This window comes from Papilio machaon, chromosome 15 (assembly GCF_912999745.1).
Source record: "Papilio machaon chromosome 15, ilPapMach1.1, whole genome shotgun sequence".
Taxonomy (NCBI): Eukaryota; Metazoa; Arthropoda; class Insecta; order Lepidoptera; family Papilionidae; genus Papilio; species Papilio machaon.
This window is the reverse complement of record NC_060000.1, coordinates 7,330,048-7,350,359: the sequence shown is the minus strand read 5'-3', so window position 1 is coordinate 7,350,359 and position 20,312 is coordinate 7,330,048. Positions and strand designations below refer to the sequence as shown.

Here is a 20,312-nt window from a genome sequence, read left to right as displayed (position 1 = left end):
TGCTAACCCACTGGTTAACTAAGAGTCGATTTTTATTTATTCAGCGTATATAGTCCAGTTCATAAAATGATTGTGATTAACTATAGGTACTAATGCCGAAATATTCTAAATATAGAGTTATCAGTGTTGATCTCCTTGAAAAAAATATGTTACTAATCTTAGTAGTCCTAGCATTATATTAATAATTAAAACCAAAAAAACTTACTTCTTAAATCATTTTCACATTTAAATTAAAAATAATTTAAAAAATGTCTATTGTTTCCAGTTTGAACACTTCACAAATAGGTTTTAAACATATTAAATGTGAGCTTGCGATAACAACACCATTTTTATGTACCAAACACGACAAAATAGTAGCCGTGTGTAACAACAAGCCGGCAGAAACAAACTGCCTTTGTGCGTTGGATGCGGGTACAACTTACCACATTTATTCCTTTTATTTCTTTCCATAAATTCTTTTAGACTTTTTTAAAGTAAGGTTATATCTTTGTAGAAGAATAAAAATCCGAGATTATACCTACATCTCAAAATCTCTAGTAAGAGTACATATTTGTTGACATAAACTAGTAAATATTAATATAACATATGTTATATATTCAGTTTATTTAATAAAATCGTATCGCAACATTTGTTACATAATTGAAACAAAATATCTACAAGGGCCGGTGCACACAAGGTGCGAAATACTAGTAGCCCTGTGAGCAGCTGTCGATTGTAATTAATAGCGGTACGATAGCGCGTTGGCGTACTGACAAATTGATTAAATTATATAACTAGCAATACTGATCATTTCACACCCGTGTATGTTCAAGTGTAAATTGATATCATTACTCATATGAGTTTATAAATTAAATAGTAATTTCTTATAATTTTACTAAAGAGGTATCGAAAGAGGTTTGAACCTACTACACCAATATTATAAAGACCAAAGATTTGATTGCTTGTTTGTTTGTAATAGGCTCTAGGAATGATAATGAATAGGATTTGAAAATTTATTTCACTGTTGGGAATCTACACTATTTTCGGGTTTCATGGGTTATTTTTATAACTAGATTTTGTTATTTGCGCGAGGGCGAAGTCGCAGGTAACTGCTTATAATAAATAAAATCGTGATAGTAGTACTATATCCATATTTTCACACGACAGAGTGGAGAGCAATGTGTTTCGCGGGTTGTTTTTATATCTATATATATAAAAGAAAGTCGTGTTAGTTACACTATTTATAACTCAAGAACGGCTGAATCGATTTGACTGAAAATTGGTGGGCAGATAGCTTAGAACCAGGAAACGGACATAGGATAATTTTTACCCCGTTTTCTATTTTTTATTCCGCGCGGACGGAGTCGCGTTTAAAGCTAGTTACGTATATAAACGTTTGAACCAATTTTTGATAAGCTGTAAATTTTTTATCGTATTTTTTCCCGAAATGTAATACAGGCGGTCTTATTGAGTTTTTTTAAAATAACAACTAATTTACACAGTGCATATTCTTAATCAACTAAAAAAAGTTACAATTTATAAGCCTTTTAATTTAGATTGCTTGCGCAAATTATTGTACTTTATCCTGTCATAAAAATAAGCAATCAAATCAGTGCGTAATTTTAATTTGCTTTATCACATAAATAACGTATTATAAAATATCCGTAATAGTTCGTTAAGCTTTATTTATGGGGACTTAAGTAAACGTATTAACGTGGGCGTGGTCTATACCAGTTGTCTATTTGATATACGAGTCCGTTACGTCGATAAACTAAGATAAATTAATGTTACCATAAATCTTAATTTCTTACATAATTATATTAGCTTTAATAGCGGTTGGAACGTCATTTCAATCTTGTTTCAGGTTTTTAAATACATATTGTAAAATATATTATCTACGTTAAAGTTTTATTTTATTTTTTACCTAAGTAACGTTAACTTAAATCGCGGGCAAAAGCTAGTTTAACTATATTTATTAACAACATTTTTTGCTCGTTTGCCCCCTTCTCTTATAAAAAAAAGGTATCCAATGCCCAAATACTAGTACGTTAAACCACTGTTTACCACTGGTAGACGCCGTCTAAAAACAACATCGGTTGAACAAATGTGCCGGCTCACCTAGTGCAATACCACGACCTCACAGAAGACAGGCGTCAAGTCATTCCTCGTACAGTCTGATGAGTGTGCGTTCCTGAGGCCCAATTTTTATCCTTTTTTCCTTTCTAGCCCTTTCCTATAAGGTAAATATGGGAAGAGAAGTTTATACAATTTTGTAGTCTATAAAATTTCTATAAGGTAAATATTTGATGGAAGGGGGAGGCATAGGAAGGGGAAGTATTCTATGCATCTCCTCCGTCTACAATACTTCTGTAATTTTTGATGTCTATGGGCTGCGGTCGCTTCGTAATGTCGGCGAATTCTGGTGGCCGCTTGCTTATTTGCCACCTTATAATATTGAGAAGAAAAAAAACCATTAAAAACAAACATTTCCATAGAAATAAAACCATCAATAAAATACAGTGACATTTGTCGACATTGCAATACATCTGCACTATTCATTACTAGGGTTTTGGCTTGTTAGTGTTGTGCCGCTAACGACATGCGGTATCAATAACATCTGACATCGCCAGGGCTCGACTCCGGTAAGAAATATCAAGATTAAAATTCCAAGAGGTTTGTAAGACGACGCAAGCTAAATACACTTCTAATATTCCACATTTATTAAACCGTATTTAACGTCTACAAGCACACGTCTCTTCTCGCGAATCAAACTCTATCAGAATATAATTTTGTGAATGTTTTTTATAATAAACCGTTGATATATTAATAAGACGTCACCGGGCGCTGGCCAGACGAAGCCGCGACATTTATGGTCAACCGACTTCAGAGTCTGCACTTCCAATGTTTTGTGTTCCTTCATTACATCAGATATTTACAGAATAAAAATCACCTTGAATCAAATTAAACAATTATCTATAATTATAATATATCGAGTATTTTGACCGGGACTTTTTTCAAATATAAGTAACAATAATAAAATGAACTCTAAGATGCACTCAGAGTCGTATAATTGGTATTTAAACGTTTAAGATTTTTTATACGAAATCGACAATGAACATGGCCTATATCAGAGTCACTGGCAATTAAACAAACATGAAAATAAACTAGTTTAACACAGATCTAGTCCAATATATGAATAAATAAATAAAATATTGATATATTATACAACACTTCAATATATCACAAGTAGGTTTTTTCTCGCGCATTAAAAATAGTGCCACGTCTTGAACTGTTACAATTTAAAAGTGAGCAAGTGGGAGTCGCAACGCCCTTTAAAAGTTCCGTATATAAAAAAAATACATAAGACGTAATAAATTACACTGCGTTATTTCAAACTACCCACACAACTGATATACCTAGGAAAAAAGTATAACTTAAGGCTTGCCTAAAATATGTTATCATTTGTTTAGAGGAACCCATTATTAAAAATCTCGATCTACCCAATAATTACAATCAAAATAAAATTTAAAACCACACTCAGTCGTTTAATGCTTACTTAAACAGTCCCATAGTGTATGTCAAACTAAGTATAACCAAAGGGACTTTGTGACCGATTAACTGACTCGCAAATCGCAGAAAGCAAATTTTCTTACGGGTAATCGGGTATAGGGGACCCTATAAAGAGTCAAAGGAACAAACGAGTTTCCGAGTAGGAATGCTTCATCGATCATGCCGACCGGACTTGTACAGCTGCATATGGTGTTAGACCATAACACCCGCTGTCAATATCAGTTCTCGGAACACATGCAGGCTCCCGGTGCGAAAAGATGTACGATGTTATTTTAAACGTCTCTTAAAGGTTATCAATTAAATTGGAGTCTTTAAATTAGGGGAATAGAGATGTAATATTAAAACTAGTTGGATACGTAAATTGTTTTGTATAGCTAAATGTACTTTTGTATAATTTAAATTAAAAAGGAAAGGTCAATTGGACTGAAAAAATCTATATTTTTTACGTCTATGTCTTCAAAAAGACTGTAGATGTCTGAAACGTATAAATTACTTACCAAATACTTCAGCCGTTTACTTCCTTCAATTATCAATCTTTAGTTTTAACCTTTATCATTACACTGACTTCCACAAGTAAAACATTTTTCACTATTTACACAACATCATCGTTAACATACGTTTTTAGTTAACCACTGAGTTGGATAGTTACATACGGTTGCCATGGAAATAAGAAAGCGTAACAGACCTTTTAAAGTACAACCGAGTTGTAGTCAAACTTGTATCCAGTGCATAAAGATGAATCAATAATATTTGAGCAAAAAAAATTAAGTAATGATAAGTATCCTAAGAAATTTAATAAATATAAATTATCTTTTTTATCTATGGAAATTTCCAATTATATACCAAAATTACAAACCGAAAGAAAAACAAAAACATCAATATTAAAAATGAATATATTTAAAATTATATTTACAATTAAAACAGACTTATTAAGATAGATAAGTTTGCACCAGAACTGTCAATTCTTTAAGGATAGAATTATCTTTTGTGTCTTCCAAATGAACAATTTTTTTACTCTTTAAAATCCTAGCTCCATTGATAACGGCTTTAGATAATAAATGTACACTTTCGTCAACAATTAATAAAGGAATACATTTATTGATTATATTTAAAATTTGTTTCTTAGTTAACAACTTTATTGTCTTCTTTGAAACAAATTTGTATATACCCACATATTCGTATATCTCAGTAACTTCCAATCCTTCTAAATAATTAGATAAATCGTTAAGAATTAACAAGATTTTAAATTCAATTTCTTTATCTATTTTCACATTACTCATTGCATCGATTTTACCGTTAACATTATTTGTGGTACAAAATTTTGATAGAGAATCTATCCTCAAACTGTACAACATATTTTTGATTAAATCAAACATCTGTATGACTACACATTTCTCATCTTTTCGAATCTGCCTCACCGCGTAATGTAACCACGATAAAAATCCATAACCTTTAATTAAAATATCAAAAGCTTTTGGAACTGTTATTATAGAATTAAGAGCACTTACAATCTTTTCTTTTGTCTTACGATCACATAATTCGGTTGAATAAAAGTCCATCATCATTTTTAAACACATACTTTTGAAAACCACATTAACATCGGTCATAGTTTTAGTTCCGTATTTAATTACATCGAGAATCCATTGTCTTCTATCAACAAATTCTACGTCACTATCGTGAAATAGACTGAGAAAGTCTGGTACATTTGTGAGATCAACAATTTGTTTCGCTATGAAGAAATTATTCACTGGCTTATAAAGTGGATCAAAAGGAGCTGTAGAGACCATCAATGCTTTAGCTAAATACAACGCACCGACTGCAGGTAGACGAGGATTTTGACCATCCATCTCATTTTCTGAATCAGTAATAGCAGTTGATAAACTCATACGTAAAGTTGTGATGAAATCGCCGAGGAAGAGTTTATCGTTTTTGTGTTTTCTAGAAAAAAAAAAGATTATTTTTAACATAGAGAATTATTTTACACACAATTAGAACTTAAAAGAAAGAATTTTTAAAAGAATATTACATATGAGTTTTGTTATGGGTTTCGAATGCTAGAACACGTGTACAAAAATATAATTATCTCTGTTTTTGCTAATGCAAAATATGAGAGGGATGAATATATTTTTGCACAGATCTAGAAAAACTGAATTAAGGTTAACAAATAGGATGACCAATACTCACGTTTCAGTTTCAAGCAGCATACAGAATCTATGTAGAACGTGATAAGCAGCCGATCTCATCAGTGGGCAGTGGGAACTCAAAGCCATCACAGGAACTGACAACAGACCAGTCCGAAGCAACTTGAAACAGGAAGCAACCGAACCGGGAGCTAAGAGATGACTCAGTAATGACAACACGAACACTGGATCATATATTTCTGCATCAGGTTCTATATGAGAGAAGTCTGTGATATCATTCTCTTTGCATTTCAACATTATTGATTCGAATTTAGGTTTTTCCAGCAAATATTTAATTGCCGATTCATTATCACTTACTTGTTTGATATTAGAATCATTGAATACTTCATTTAAAACAGTTTTGAAAGATTCTGTTTTGTTTGAAACTCCTACTTCATTGCATTCAGATAATTCATAATTGTAATCCAATTTTTGATTAACTGGAAAATTTCTTATTGTACTTTCGATAATATCTTTATCGAATAAATTCAATACTTGATTAGGAGTCGGATGACCCCACAACGAAGATGTCCTATTTTTGCGAACAGCGTAATAATTAGCTGCGGAATCACCCCATACGTATGGTTTATATTCATTAACAGGTTGTTGATTGCTTTCGTAGTAATGCAAAATAGATAAAATAACTTTGTCACATGAACCTGTAGTCGCGCCGTACGCGCTCAAGTAAACTGGTATCTGTTGCGGTTTCATAACTGATTTATTAATAGATATCAAAGCAAAAAGCATCTCAAGTAATTTTGATTTGATTTCAAGACTATGATGACTTAGCATTACATTTAAGAACTCTGAGTGAGATGTTACCATGTCAAATAATGTTATTATATCCTCATGGTCCTTCGAATAAAACAATTTTATAAGTTTCGTCAGCAGACTCAAAAGTTTTGGTCCAGATTCGATAGATTCATTCGCGGTTTTAATTTTTAAAGACGCTTTCAATACAGCTTTGCAAAAGTTTTGCCATACTGAATTCTCTGTTATCTTAGCAAAATCCTGTTTTTGTTCAATTTCAAATACTGATATTTGTTTAGATACTTGAATTACTTCTATTATGTTATGTACTATTGCATTTACAATGTTTACTTCTATGTTTTCTTTGATAGCTGTTGTTAGTAGATGTAGCATAGATAAATAATAATTAAGCAAGTAATCTTTTTTCATGTCCTCATTTCGTAAGCAAAGCTTAAGAAATACCGTTTGAAATAAATTTATATGACCAATATCAATCACTTCGAATTTATGATTTTTTGTTAGAATTTTCTTGCAATCCTGAACGTCCATGCATTCGATAATCAACTTCTTGATAAAGTTCCAAGTTGTTAAATATATTTGGCCTGCTTTATGAGGTTTTTCCAAATATTTATTAATATTAGATTTGTATTCCTCGTAGATTTTAGACATGAATTCCTTGTTGTTTGATAAAAATGTGCTATGATTTAAAACAGCATTTCCTAGAGGTAGAGTTAATTCTCTTTGACTTAATATTTGAGGTCTATTGATTTCTTCATTGAAAACTTTGCAGAGTTTTTCATCAAATTTGAGTAAAGTGTAAGCCAATTGTGAAGTGGATTTTCGTACCGTATTCGTTTGGAAGAAGGATCGAAAAATTTCTTCCGACACACAAGTAACGAATTGTGGTTTGTTTTCAAAATAACTTATCAATGCTACTTCCATGCCTGTTAAATTAACGTTTATTTCTAAACTCTTTAATAGTTGACAGTATATTTTTAAAGATTTCAACAACACGTCTTGCGGTAAATCTAATTTGATTGTCTTTGAATATTTCTTGATTATAACACAGAGTATTTCTAATAACAAACTTGGCTCTTTGTCGTCACTAACACAAGTATTTAAGTCAGCGTTAAATATATGATTTAATATTAACATGTCATCTTTCTTACGTAATCCTACTTCTTCAAGAATCTTTACAGTGTGTTGTGATTTAATACACTTTTTCTTTTTAAACTTTTTTAAAGTGTTCATAACTTCCTTACAATTCTTCATTTGGTAGGGTAGTAAAATATTTCTCTTATGATCTAAATAATTAACGATTTCTGAATGATGAGTCAACACGTGTAGAAGTATTTTTGTTGCAAATACATTGCTTTCGTACTTTTTCTGTTCTATTGGTGTATAAATTTTCAGAACGTGTGAATTCTTAAACATATTTAGAATTATGTTTCGAGAAACTTGTAACATGTGCTGTTTTTTACATATTTCAATTAAACAATCAATGTAACGTTTTATTTTATCTTCTTCGATTTCAGTAAATCTATTCATTTGGGTTAATTTTACAACACAAAATACGAGATATCTCGCCCATATTAATAATTCTGAACTATTCACTGCCTCTACTATTTTAAAACAACCGCAACCCTCAATTTCTAAATCTTTTTCATCTTCCGAACACTTCTCTAGGAAAGTAAATATTTCTTCAAGTGCCAAATCTTCATTGGCAATTATAGATCGGGATAAATTACATAATACGTTGTCTTTACCAACAACACCATCTGGTAACGCAATCGGTTCTCCCATCCAACTTGCAACGTAATTTCTCACGTCCACCTTTGAATCGCCCATTAAGATTTCTGTTAATTCTGGAGAATAATTACAATGAAGTAAATTGGCGATATAAAGTGACAAAAATTGCTTTAAGCTTTTTTTTGCATCTTTATTTGGCATTGTATATTGTATGCAAGCAACTACAAATGGCGATGGAACTTTGTTGTCCATGAAAATGTTATCGTCGTTACATTTATTTTTCATTAGTCCATTAAATAGTGCTTCTAAATTCTCTTCTTTTGTTGCATCTGATATTTCTAAAGAATTAATTTGATTACGTACAAGTGCAGTTAATTCTTTTTTATTTGTGATAGCATATTCAATGATATCACCTATTAGAGATATAGGATTGACTCTAACTTTACGTAACGAGTACAAAATAAGATGAATTTCATCTTCGTCATCTTCAAAAATGTTCGTATTCTTAAAAAATATATGCAATGTATCTTTCGCTTCCAGCCAAGTGTCATCTAAATCATTTGTATAAACATCTAACATTATACGGAACAGATCTTTGAACATTGGATTTTTTGTTGATACAGCAGAACCGTCTAACATAAGCCACAACGATACTATTTTAAATTTCAATAAAGATGTATTACTAGATATAGTCATTGAATAATCAAGTATACTTTTAATATCTATGTTCCCTTCAAGTGATTCAAAGAATGCTGGATGGATAAAATTGTATAGAAGTAATAATTCTACAAGAACCAGCAAAGAATCTGCATCATCAGGCTTAGGTAATCTGTAATCTTGAGTAGATTCTGTAGTATTTGAGTCACTCATAACATTCTGAATTAATAACACTATAGCTGATGGTGTGGGTAAATGTTTAGGGAAAAAATATTCCAATTTATTCCTAAGTTCTATTACAAGTGTTTGATTATCAACTGATTCTAAAATTTGAATGTAACGCTTCAACATTTGTAACATTTTTACTAATATTTTAGCACAGTACAAAGATATGGTTCTATCTTGTCCAATATTTGGCTGTATATGTTTCAACAGTGGCACAGGAAGTGTTACAAATCTTACGAAATTTGCAGTTTGTAGAGGAGTTAAATTTTTCAATTTATCTATAATATCCTCAGGTTTTAACTTCTCAATTAGTTTTATAACAAATTCAATTGTTCTTTCCCAAATAGGAGAATGTTGGGGTTGAAAACTTTGTTCAACAACACTTATAATAGCTCTGTGTAAATCGGGGCATTTATGAATGACCTGCAATATCACTTCACACTCATTTTCATTCTCCCATGGTCTTTTTAAGCTAAGCAATGCTTTGTACAAGTTTGGGTTCTTATTAACATCTGTTGTTCCCAATGAGTTATCAATAAAATATAGACCTAGTCTATGGGAAGTAAACAGTGTTACCATAATTTCAGATAAAAGATTTGTTATTTCAGGTCGTAACTTATTTCTTAATTCACTATTCATTTCCGGAGGTCCTTTCCATGAAAACACTTTAAACATATTATACAAGACTTGTTGATTAAATGTTTTGAGTTTCAATGTCTTTGATATATATGTATTATCTATAATATTCTTTTTAAGGATATTTAAAAATATCAATACAGCTTCAGCCTCATCATGTACCAACCCCGGTATGACTAAACCGAGAAGACCTTGTTTTTCTAGCAACGCTTTTATTAGTGGTAAATGTCCTTCGATTAAAAAAGAAGTCATGAAATGTACAAATGCTGTTCTCACATTATCTTTCTCTTTATAATTTGGTTTCTCTAAAATATATTGTAAATGTTTCGGAGTCAACGGTAATTGGTTGAGTATTTCCACACCTAAATCTGAATTTAATGTTACCATAGATGTTAATAGATTAAGAATGATTTTCCTATGTCGTGGACCGGAGTTTTCGCTTATCATAATTTCAACTGTCGGGATAAATGTGTTGAGGAAGTAGCGACAAGCTTCTTCTGTGATTGTTATCATATGTGGTAAAGAAGATTGAACCTTAACAATGATAAGGTGAAAAAGATGGAAAGCTGGTGTTGCTAAAGTTAAATTTTTCTTGTTGTCTTGTGTTATTTGCTGAAGTATCTCATGTGAATTGCCACCTATCTTCAAATATTCAAGTATGTAGTCAACTTCATTATCAGGATTTAAACATACATTGAGGAACTGTGTTAAAACTGAAAATAGAATAAAAAATAACAATTCTTACTGGCAATTATGAAACCAAAATTATTATACAGTATTAGTTCCTACCATAATTACTGCATACCAACTTCAAAAAAAAAAAGAGTTTAAAGGGACAAATTTGGTCTGTAACTCACAGACAGAATATAAAGATAGATATATGTTTCATGCTTCTTTAAAAGGATACAAGCAAGTAATTTAATTTCATTAATAGGCATAGAAAAACAAGGTTAGAATTGTGCCATTAACGTTTAGGTTATTAGGATGTAGGAAAAAAATATACGCTTACCCATAGTTTGACCCTGTTTCGAAGCTAATTCTTTTCTGAAGTGTTTCATATCAAAACTGTGCTTTTGTAAAGACATTTTACTTTGTGAGCTTTCATGATTTTCAGGTTGCTTTGATTCGATTTCATCAGTATTTTCTATATCATCGGTTTTAACCTTTTTCGCAGGATCTGTTTCCGTGTTATCATATTTACGTTTTCCCATTTTTATAATGCTAACACATTTAATTATATAGAAAACCTCAAAACTTAAACCACAAACCTTACAAAACACACGTGAGTTTGTTTTGACGTTTTAAACTTTTAAATCAAAGATAACTGTCATGTTTCGGAACGAAAAAAGTAACAGGTTTTCAGCCAATTTCCCACAAAGTCATTAAAAAATAAAGAATGATTTTTGTGTCACTTGCGTTTAAAGCTTAAAATAATTAAATTCTTATCACATATTACTATTGAATGATAAAAAGAACATGGCTGTAAAATCCATAACAATAAAATGAGCTGCCAATAAATCCCTAAAGTTTTGGTGCATTAAAGGAAGAATAATAAAACAATAATAAATAATCATAAAATGTAATTTTTAAAATAAAACAAGACATAGCAATTAAAGTATTATAATTCTTACAAATTGATAATCACAAAATTGTCATGTATTTTAAATATAATAAATCTGATTACCGATTTTTTTTTAAAAAAAAAGAAAATATTCTATAATATAATTCTTAAAGTAATCCGATAATGTCAGCCTTCAAAATGCAATCTATCACTTATAATCTCCATGTATGTAAAAAAAATAGAGTAAATATTATTTTGTACTAAAAAAAATAATTTGCTAGGTTGACATTCATAGCATTAAGTGAAATTTCAAATTTCAGTATCATACACTTTGTGCATGTATGTATGTTTGTATGCGATAAACTCAGAAAATACCAATCAGATTTCTATAATTCTTCTTACATTTTACACCCGAAACATTTAAGGTTATAGGTTATTTTTAGCCGACGACAAAAAGAAGGAGGTTATCAATTCGACTGTTTTTTTTTTGTGTGTTCAGATTTGGATAAAAAATATTTTAATTGAAAGGTAGTGCTTGTAGATGGGTTCCATTTTTTTGATTATTTTTTATATCTGATATTATGATAACTAGAAGACTAGTAGATTATGAGTTTAGCTTCAAAATTCGTTGCGAAAATTAGGGACTTTTATGCTTTTTAGCCGACTTCAAAAAGAAAGAGGTTATCATTTCGACTGTATTTTTGTATCTGTGTTACCGCGAAGCTCCGCCCTTGGTGCTCAGATTTTGATAAAAAAAATATTTTAATAGAAAGGTAATGCTTGCAGCAGATGGGTCCCATTTTTTTTTGATTATTTTTAAAAATAAATAGAAGACGTAGTAGATTTTGAATTTAGCTTCAAAATGCATTGCGACAATTAGGGACTTTTTTGCTTTTTCAATACACAATGTCTTATGAACTTAGCAGAAATAAAAATAACAAGTAACACCCTGTATCTAGTTTACAACATAAGACTAGATAAGACGTTTTAATTATACGTATATTTTTTAAACAAATCACTTGAAATTAAACTAAACGTGGCTTTAGAAGATCAGAAGTAATCTTACTAATATTATAAATGCGAATGTTTAGATGGATGGATGTTTGTTTGATGGTATCTTCAGAATACATCAACGGATCTGATGAAATTTGGCATAGATATAGATCATAGTCTGAAAGAACACATAGACAACTAATTAAGTTTTTTTTAAATTCCGCGCAGTCAGAGTCGTGAGCTATAGCTAGTCATGATAATAATTAAAATCACAGTCTTTTATAATTTTGAATCAAGTAACAATAGTTTTTTATTCTGAATAAAAAACGTGGAAACTATACTTATTACTAAAAGTCAAGTTTGAAAAACAACAATTAAATTAAACAGAAATAAAAAAATGGCTTAATATATAGGTTAATTACTTAAAAATTAAAAAATGCAAAGAGCAATCGTAAAAATGCTTAAAATTTTTTTTTTTTTTTATCAATTGATTTTATAAATCTATTTACTTATATTAATAAGTAAATATTTAATAACAATATATATATGTTTTACATATACTCGTTTGTTTCAAATAATTTGGTACCCGAGAGTTCGCACTGCCGAAACATTGAAACATGTTTCAATGTTTCATCAGTACCAACGCCCGGACAGTCACAATGTTATTCGTTCTTTAGATTTTCGAAGTTTGGCTCCAAGTCTCGAATCTTGTCTAACAAAATGCTGGCTAGATTTGCTTTGGGATCCGTATCTAAAAGGTAAAAAAAAACATTCACAATTCAATCATGTCTCTTATTATGGAAGAATCCGTAGCAAAATGGCAACTCAACCCGTGTCCTCGAGCACAGAAGACAGGTGTCAAGTTGAAGTCCATGTCTGTACACTGATTTCTACACGAGACAGTTCTCGTGTGGCCTAATCATGGTTTCTCTTCCAATTATCTTTCTTATAAGGATAGAATGTCAAGGGAAAGTTTAAAGTATAAATAAAGAAAAGTTCTGTTTCTGTGCGTCTCCTCCTCTGTCGATTAAAGGCGAGCAACGCATATGCAATTGTTAATGTTTGTGGTCAACAGTCGCTTCGCCATTTGGTAAATTCAGGTGACTGCTTGTTCGTTTGCCAATTTATATTTAAAAGGTCTGATTAGTTTGCGCGCAGGAGGACTAATTCTAGTTATCTTACCCTCTCTGTCAATTATCAATAAAGGATGGGAAGGGGATGTGCTGCGGAACTATTAGCTTCGTTTCAATTTAAAGTCTAATAAAGAGAGGTACGTCAAATTTCAAACATGGCAGCCATATTCATATTTGACATCTTTATATATTGTATGAAAATATTAATATAAAAAGAAGTGATATTGTAAAATTAAGGAAGCTAATGTTATATAGTTATATGAGAGAAAGAGTTTTACGAGAAATATTTTGGAATATATGAGTTTTAGAGTAAATTGTAGTTTGTCTATTGTTTAGTATTTCAATTGATGTCCAGTTAAGTTAATGTCTATTGTAAAACGACCAACACAATCGTAAACTGTGTACTCACCGTCGTAGTACACGAGTTCACACTTGTCCCTGCACTCAGGACTCTTGGAGATGATGGAGGAGAGAGTACGACAGAAGTCTGATACTACTTCTAGTACATTCACCTTCGCTAAATCTGCAATAACAATATTATAATTGCAAAAAACATGAAAAGTCAGCCGTGAATCAAGTCGCAGGAGGTGTCGATATTGGAAAGTTAATTCAGCTTAGCCTTTCAACGTTGTACAATTACTGACCTTTACTGGACAGGTTATAAGCTATGGTAATCTGTGCCTATTTGATTTTCGCCATTTTGAAAGTAGAAGTGATGGAAATTTGTACTAATAAAGATAGAATTACGTAAGAGAAATTTTAGTTTTAAGTCAAAAGCTGTAAGCAAGCAATGACGTGTCCAACAAATGTACAGAGCGGACAAAGTGGCGGTCGACAACTAGTTGAAAATAATAACTTGTGTAACATTACCTTCGTAGATCGCAGTCTTCTGCAACACCCTGTGCAGTGTGTGTAGCGGGGTGGCGCATTCCGCGGACAGATACACGGGCGGTTTGTCCGGCCGGTAGATTTTGTACGCGGAGTTCCGGTATATGCGGTTCTTCACACCTGCCACATCTTTTTCTATCTCTTCTAATGACTGAAATACCAGTTGCTAGAGGTAAGCTTAAATAGTCAGTAGGTTCTAAAATCCTTTTTCCACTGTGTTATTAGACGAGCCCATTACCAATTTGTATGAGATCAGGATCGGTAGCTGTTTCGTGCGCGTGCAATACTGATTATGCTGCACTAAATTCGAAAGCAAAAAAAATAGCGTCGTAGCATTTCCAAAGGCTAGCCTTTTCTTACTGTCTAGAAACCTAGGTCGCCGCACAACCGTGCCCTGCCCTAACGCCGGCCCTTAGCTGATAAGTGAAAACGGAACAAAACATTTAAATCTTTTAGTGTTCGCGAAATGAGCATTAGAAATGTATTAATGAGTGTTGATACACAATAAAATCACATAAAGAACTTTTTAAAGAATAATCATAAATAACTATATCCGCTGACTTTGTCCGCGTGAAATACTGTCTGTCTACTCAGTAAATATTATCTTTTATTTCAATTTTAATTATATGGTTTATCATATGACGGATTATTTTATTTAAACTTATGAAACATTACAACAAATCATTTAAATAAGCCTCACATATTTAGTAGTTTAGGCGTGAAAGTGAGACAAAAAGACAATTACTTTCGCATTTATAATATTAAGTAAGGATTATTTATCTACATAATGAAGGATAATAGTTAAAAGTATGAATTATCAATTTAAAATGTAAAAACATCAGATGAGTTAATGCGTTTGCGACAAACAAAACAAGCAAACGAAACAACCCACACTAACCTTATCACTAACCTGACAGGCTTCTAAATACGACAGATCATCTCTGTTAGCTTTATTAAAATGTTTCAAATCAGGTGGACAGTACATTGACTTCGTTATTATAATAAATAATCTCTTCACAGGGAAGACAATCCCTTGTTTAGCTGCGTATATGTCCATGTTTTCTTCAAAACCTACGAATTTCGCGCCATCGCTTGGTATCACGTGCACTAAATAACCTTCAAAATAACTGCACGCCATTCCCACACCGTAATTAATGGTGACCAAATTCGCCTCCTGAAATTGTTTTACATAACGACTAAAGATCTCTTGTGTCTTTATGGAAAAAGTTTTACAAAGCAAAATTTTTACATATTTTTTTAACATTATTTTTGTGACTTAGAAAGAAAAAAACCTGACTGTACTCGAAAACAGTCATGTCATGTTTTATAGTGTCTTATGTTTATTAATTACTACCTGTCGCCCGCGACTCCGTCCGTGCGGAATTAAAAAAAACATAAGTAGCCTATGTGTTCTTCCAGACTATGATCTATGGCAAATTTCATCAAGATCCGTTGAGCCATTCTTAAGATATCTCCAAACATTTGCATTTATAATATTAGTAATATAGAACAGGATAAAGAGATATATTAAACTGTAAAAAAATGTTTACCTCAATAAAGGAATTTTTTTTTTTGATTTTTTTTTTTTACAATATGATTCGAATGACACCTCACGTGTCAAAATACATTCAGTGTCATATGCTACAGATCACAATAGAATAGAAATTCACACATAAAACATACATACGTTAGAAATCAGGTGGTATAGTGATCAAGCGCTGGCTTATTCAATGTAAAAAAAAGTTAACCCTCCCCTCTATTAGTGTATTTCCACTACTAAAATTGTATTTGGAATTAGCTATTGATATATATGGGACCCCGAGGGTTCGGCACCCAGTTGGCCGTCCCAGGTATCGCTAGATGGATGAGGTGGATAAAGATCTTCGGGAGCTAAAGGTCCGAGACTGGGTTAGGACGGCACGGTATCGGAGAAAATGGAGACTTGTCGGAAGGTCCACTTCGGATCACTGTGTCACCCTAGTTAGTTAGTATATAACAATCTATATATCCTTACTAATATTATAAATGCGAAAGTAACTCTGTCTGTCTGTCTGTCTGTCTGTCTGTCTCGCTTTCACGCAAAAAGTACTGAACCGATTTAAATGAAATTTTGTACACAGATAGTCTAGAGCCTGAGGATGGACATAGGCTACATTTTAACGCGAAAAAGGGGTTGTAAGGGGTTGAAAGTGGGGGTGAAAGTTTGTATGGAATTATCGTCATTTTTACAGGTAGAAGATTGAAACTTATTTTCAAGGCTGCTAATTTGATAAAGATAAATATGAAATTAAATTTTTGTAAAAATTTTACCCCCAAGGGTGCTAAATAACAATAGGGGATGAAATTTTGTTTGTCAATATATTCGGTTTTGGTAAATGTTTTGTTTAATATGCTTTGCTGTTACCCTTACCATTATTTAGTCTAGAGCCTAAAGAAAGACGTAAGCTACATTTTAACGCGAAAAAGGGGTTGTAAGGGGTTGAAAGTGGGGGTGAAATTTTGTATGGAATTATCGTAATTTTTACAGATTGAAGCTTGAAACTTATTTTCAAGACTGCTAATTTGATATAAATAATTATGAAATTAATTTTTTGTAGAAATTTTACCCCCAAGGGAGCTAAATAACAGTAGGGGATGAAAATTTGTTTGGCAATATGTGAGGTTTTGTTGAATGTTTTCTTTAATATGTTTTGCTGTTACCCTTACCAATATTTAGTCTAGAGCCTGAGGTAGGACTTAGGGCACATTTTAACGCGAAAAAGGGTTTGCAAGGGGTTGAACGTGGGGGTGAAAGTTTGTATGGAATTATGGTCATTTTTACAGTTAGAACTTGAATATTATCTTTAAGGCAGCTAATTTGATATAAATAATTATGAAATTAATTTTTTGTAAAAATTTTACCCCCACGGGTGCTAAATAACAATAGGGGATGAAAATTTGTTTGGCAATATGTGAGGTTTTGGTGAATGTTTTGTTTAATATTTTTTGCTGTTACCCTTACCAATATTTAGTTTAGAGCCCGAGAAAGGACATAGACTACTTTTCAACGCGAAAAAGGGTTTTTAAGGGGTTGAAAGTGGGCGTGGAAATTTGTATGGGAGTATCGTCATTTTTACAGTTACAAGTTTAAAACTTATTTTTGTGGCTGCTAATTTGATATAAATAAATATGAAATTCAACGTTTGAAAAAATATTACTTTCAAGGATGCTAAATAAAAATAGGGGATGAAATTTTGTTTGGGAATATTTTAGACATATGGCGCGGTCCTGGCACACCTTTCTCTATGTTCTTCTACATCCATACATCAAATCATAGCACGTCGGTTAAGTAAAATAATTAGCCTAAAAAAATTCTATCCGAAGACAGAATTTTACGCGGACGAAGTCGCGGGCACAGCTAGTATCTATATATATAAAAGAAAGTTGTGTTAGTTACACCATTTATAACTCAAGAACTGCTGAATCGATTTGACTGAAAATTGGTGGGCAGGCAGCTTAGAACCAGGAATAGGACATAGGATAATTTTTACCCCGTTTTTTTTTTTTTTTTTTATTCCGCGCGGACGGAGTCGCGGGAAAAAGCTAGTTGTATATAAAAACATACTGTTATTTTTCAAAGAAAAATAAAAATTGATAATAATACGTACCACTTCCGGATATTTCGTAACCAAATACGCTATAAACCATAACAGGAAGTCCTCATCGAGAATCCTTTGTTTATTATACAACAAAATAGCTATCGATGCTACGAATATTAAAGCATATTTCTTACTGTGTTTGATAATCTCTTCAATATTAAATGTTTTTTGTGCCTGTAATATGGAATAACCTAACGCACAGGCCTCCCGGGAACCTTTTATTATCAACATATAGACGACGTAACGCGCTGAAAAGGATAAACAGAGTCATGTTACCAAAAATGTATTTCTATTATTATTATTTTTTTAATAATTATCCTTGTTGTCTATCGTCTTGGATATCTTAGCACAAGCTAGTGGAAAATCACGTGTAAATAATTTTTTTAAAGGTAAATTTTTTACTTATATTTTCATAAGAAAAAAATACTAAAATAATTTATGTACATGTATTATTTACTTACCAACAATGCCTATCCATTTATGCGCATTCTCTAAATGTATCCCTTGATAACCTAAAATAATTATAAACATTAATATTATTAATATTTTTTTCCAAATCATTTCGTGTTATGTAACTATCACAAGGCGCTAATGAGACTGGACTTGCAAACGGAATGCCTGTGCCTTATTATTTCTTTAAACATGTTCCCAAAGTAACCGTTAAATTTGGTTTATTGTACAAGCTGAAGCGGATTCGACAGCGGGAACGAGATAAAGGTAACATTGCATAAGCAGAATTATTAGGGTTGAAGAAAATTCGATCATCCATCATAACAAATCATTTAAAAATTATATTCAACTAAAATACAGCCTAGATTTCTCGCTAATAGTTGATGAAATTAGTAAAATCTATTCGAAACAAAGAAAAACATATTTCGTGAACGTGATATATTTGCTTTACTTGTAAAGAAATACTAGTTTTTTTTTATCTGTCCACAAATTCGTGTTTTTTCCTGGTAATCTCCGAAACCGCTTGGCCGATTTTGACGAAACTTAGACTATAAATATACATTTAATTCAGCGCCGACGACGCCGCAACACTAGTCATTAATACAATTACTGATATATCTGAAAGCTACATTTTATAATCATACAGTTTTTTTTTATATTGACTTTATTTTAAATAATTTCCGCATACGCTTTATCTTATGACTTATACTGAGTTAGACTTCAATACAGCACTGTTCCTTATCACATTTAGTTAGAAATTATAAAAGGTATGGTGGGTTGAATTACTGTTGAACAAAAACAATGAGGTAACTTTTGACATTGTTTACAGTAAGAGATAGTCCATTCATCATGTGAGGCAGGAATGGGGGGAAGGAGTTCGTAAAAATACACGAAACATTACGAGGAGGGAGGGGCGGGCTATATTATTACATGTATTTATTTTATGACTGATGACTTAAGTTTAATAATAAATTATTAACATTTATAAATTGTCAAATACTAAAAAAAAACGTGACTTTAGGTATAAGGTAGGAGTAGTATAAAACTTTCTACATATCACTGGAGAGGTAGTGGGGGTCAGATGTTATAGAAACATCATATTATTAATGAACCACCCTTAACCTATTGGTCTAAGTTCAATCCCTACTATGTACCAATTTTTGTTCCATTTTCAAATTCCAATACATTTACATAACATTCTTATGATGAAGGAAAACATTGTGATCAAACATGTATATATCTGCAAATTAAACAATGTTTTGAAAGCTAATCCTCACAATTCACTTGAACATCAGTCAATAACCTTGCACCATAAGGGTTATAATTCAGGATGCATGTTGCTATGGCAAATTTTCTAACCTAATTGCATAAGAGCATCAAATGTCACCAAAATAACTGTAAACTACATCAATTATATTGTTCTTACATTTACTAGTGATGAGTTACTTACCATTTATAATTGCACAAACAAAAATACATTGTGAGGCATAAATATACAAAGTTTTTTCTGTCATTCTGTAAAGAAAAATAAAAAAAACTTTTTAATTAAGCATGGATCCATATTTACTACCAATTTAATCCATTTTTTAATTTTAAAATTAAGTAATTAAATATTTAACAAAAGTACTAGACAATTCTAATTATCTTTCATTACTTTTTGAGAGTTTACATCACTATCTGGCATTTTATAATTAGAGTTAGCTATTTTTTAAAGAGGGTTTAAAAATTGTTCGATTGTTTTGTTTACATTAACATTTGTAAGTTGACATTGATAGGATAAAAAGAAAAGATGCATATTTATTAAATTATATGTTTCATTTTAACTATAATGTGGAACTAAATCATTTTAAATTCAACGTCCAACTTTGTCAAGTTTTCTTGTTAACTTTAGATGGATATTGAT

General features: G+C 31.5%; 2 protein-coding genes across 3 annotated transcripts; both read right to left on the bottom strand.

Annotated features, from left to right (window-relative positions):
• Nucleotides 1-4,478: 4,478 nt before the first annotated feature.
• Nucleotides 4,479-11,034, bottom strand: LOC106713111. Its single transcript, XM_014505820.2, has 3 exons — nucleotides 10,756-11,034; nucleotides 5,734-10,459; nucleotides 4,479-5,487 (listed from the first exon to the last, which is right to left on the bottom strand). Exons 1-3 carry the CDS (start codon nucleotides 10,955-10,957, stop codon nucleotides 4,479-4,481), a joined length of 5,937 nt encoding a protein of 1,978 aa, XP_014361306.2. The 5' UTR covers nucleotides 10,958-11,034.
• Nucleotides 11,035-12,914: 1,880 nt separating this feature from the next.
• Nucleotides 12,915-18,551, bottom strand: LOC106713180 (stimulator of interferon genes protein). 2 transcript variants are annotated; one of them, XM_045681316.1, is made up of 6 exons: nucleotides 18,421-18,551; nucleotides 17,969-18,207; nucleotides 15,220-15,495; nucleotides 14,304-14,472; nucleotides 13,843-13,956; nucleotides 12,915-13,051 (listed from the first exon to the last, which is right to left on the bottom strand). In XM_045681316.1, exons 1-6 carry the CDS (start codon nucleotides 18,518-18,520, stop codon nucleotides 12,963-12,965), a joined length of 987 nt encoding a protein of 328 aa, XP_045537272.1. In that variant the 5' UTR covers nucleotides 18,521-18,551; the 3' UTR covers nucleotides 12,915-12,962. The 2 variants fall into 2 exon arrangements, with proteins under 2 accessions (XP_045537272.1, XP_014361383.2); XM_014505897.2 differs by having other exon boundaries at nucleotides 15,232-15,495; nucleotides 18,421-18,550.
• Between the last annotated feature and the right edge of the window lie 1,761 nt (nucleotides 18,552-20,312).

Coding starts and splice junctions, on each gene's coding strand:
- LOC106713111 (XM_014505820.2), bottom strand. CDS start 10,957: ATGGGAAAACGTAAATATGATAACACGGAAACAGATCCTGCGAAAAAG. Junction 10,460..10,755: donor GAAACAGGGTCAAACTATGG/GTAAGCGTATAT, acceptor TTCTATTTTCAG/TTTTAACACAGTTCCTCAAT. Junction 5,488..5,733: donor ATGCTGCTTGAAACTGAAAC/GTGAGTATTGGT, acceptor TTTTTTTTCTAG/AAAACACAAAAACGATAAAC.
- LOC106713180 (XM_045681316.1), bottom strand. CDS start 18,520: ATGATTTGGAAAAAAATATTAATAATATTAATGTTTATAATTATTTTA. Junction 18,208..18,420: donor TAAATGGATAGGCATTGTTG/GTAAGTAAATAA, acceptor TATCCTTTTCAG/CGCGTTACGTCGTCTATATG. Junction 13,957..14,303: donor GAAGACTGCGATCTACGAAG/GTAATGTTACAC, acceptor TTGTTATTGCAG/ATTTAGCGAAGGTGAATGTA.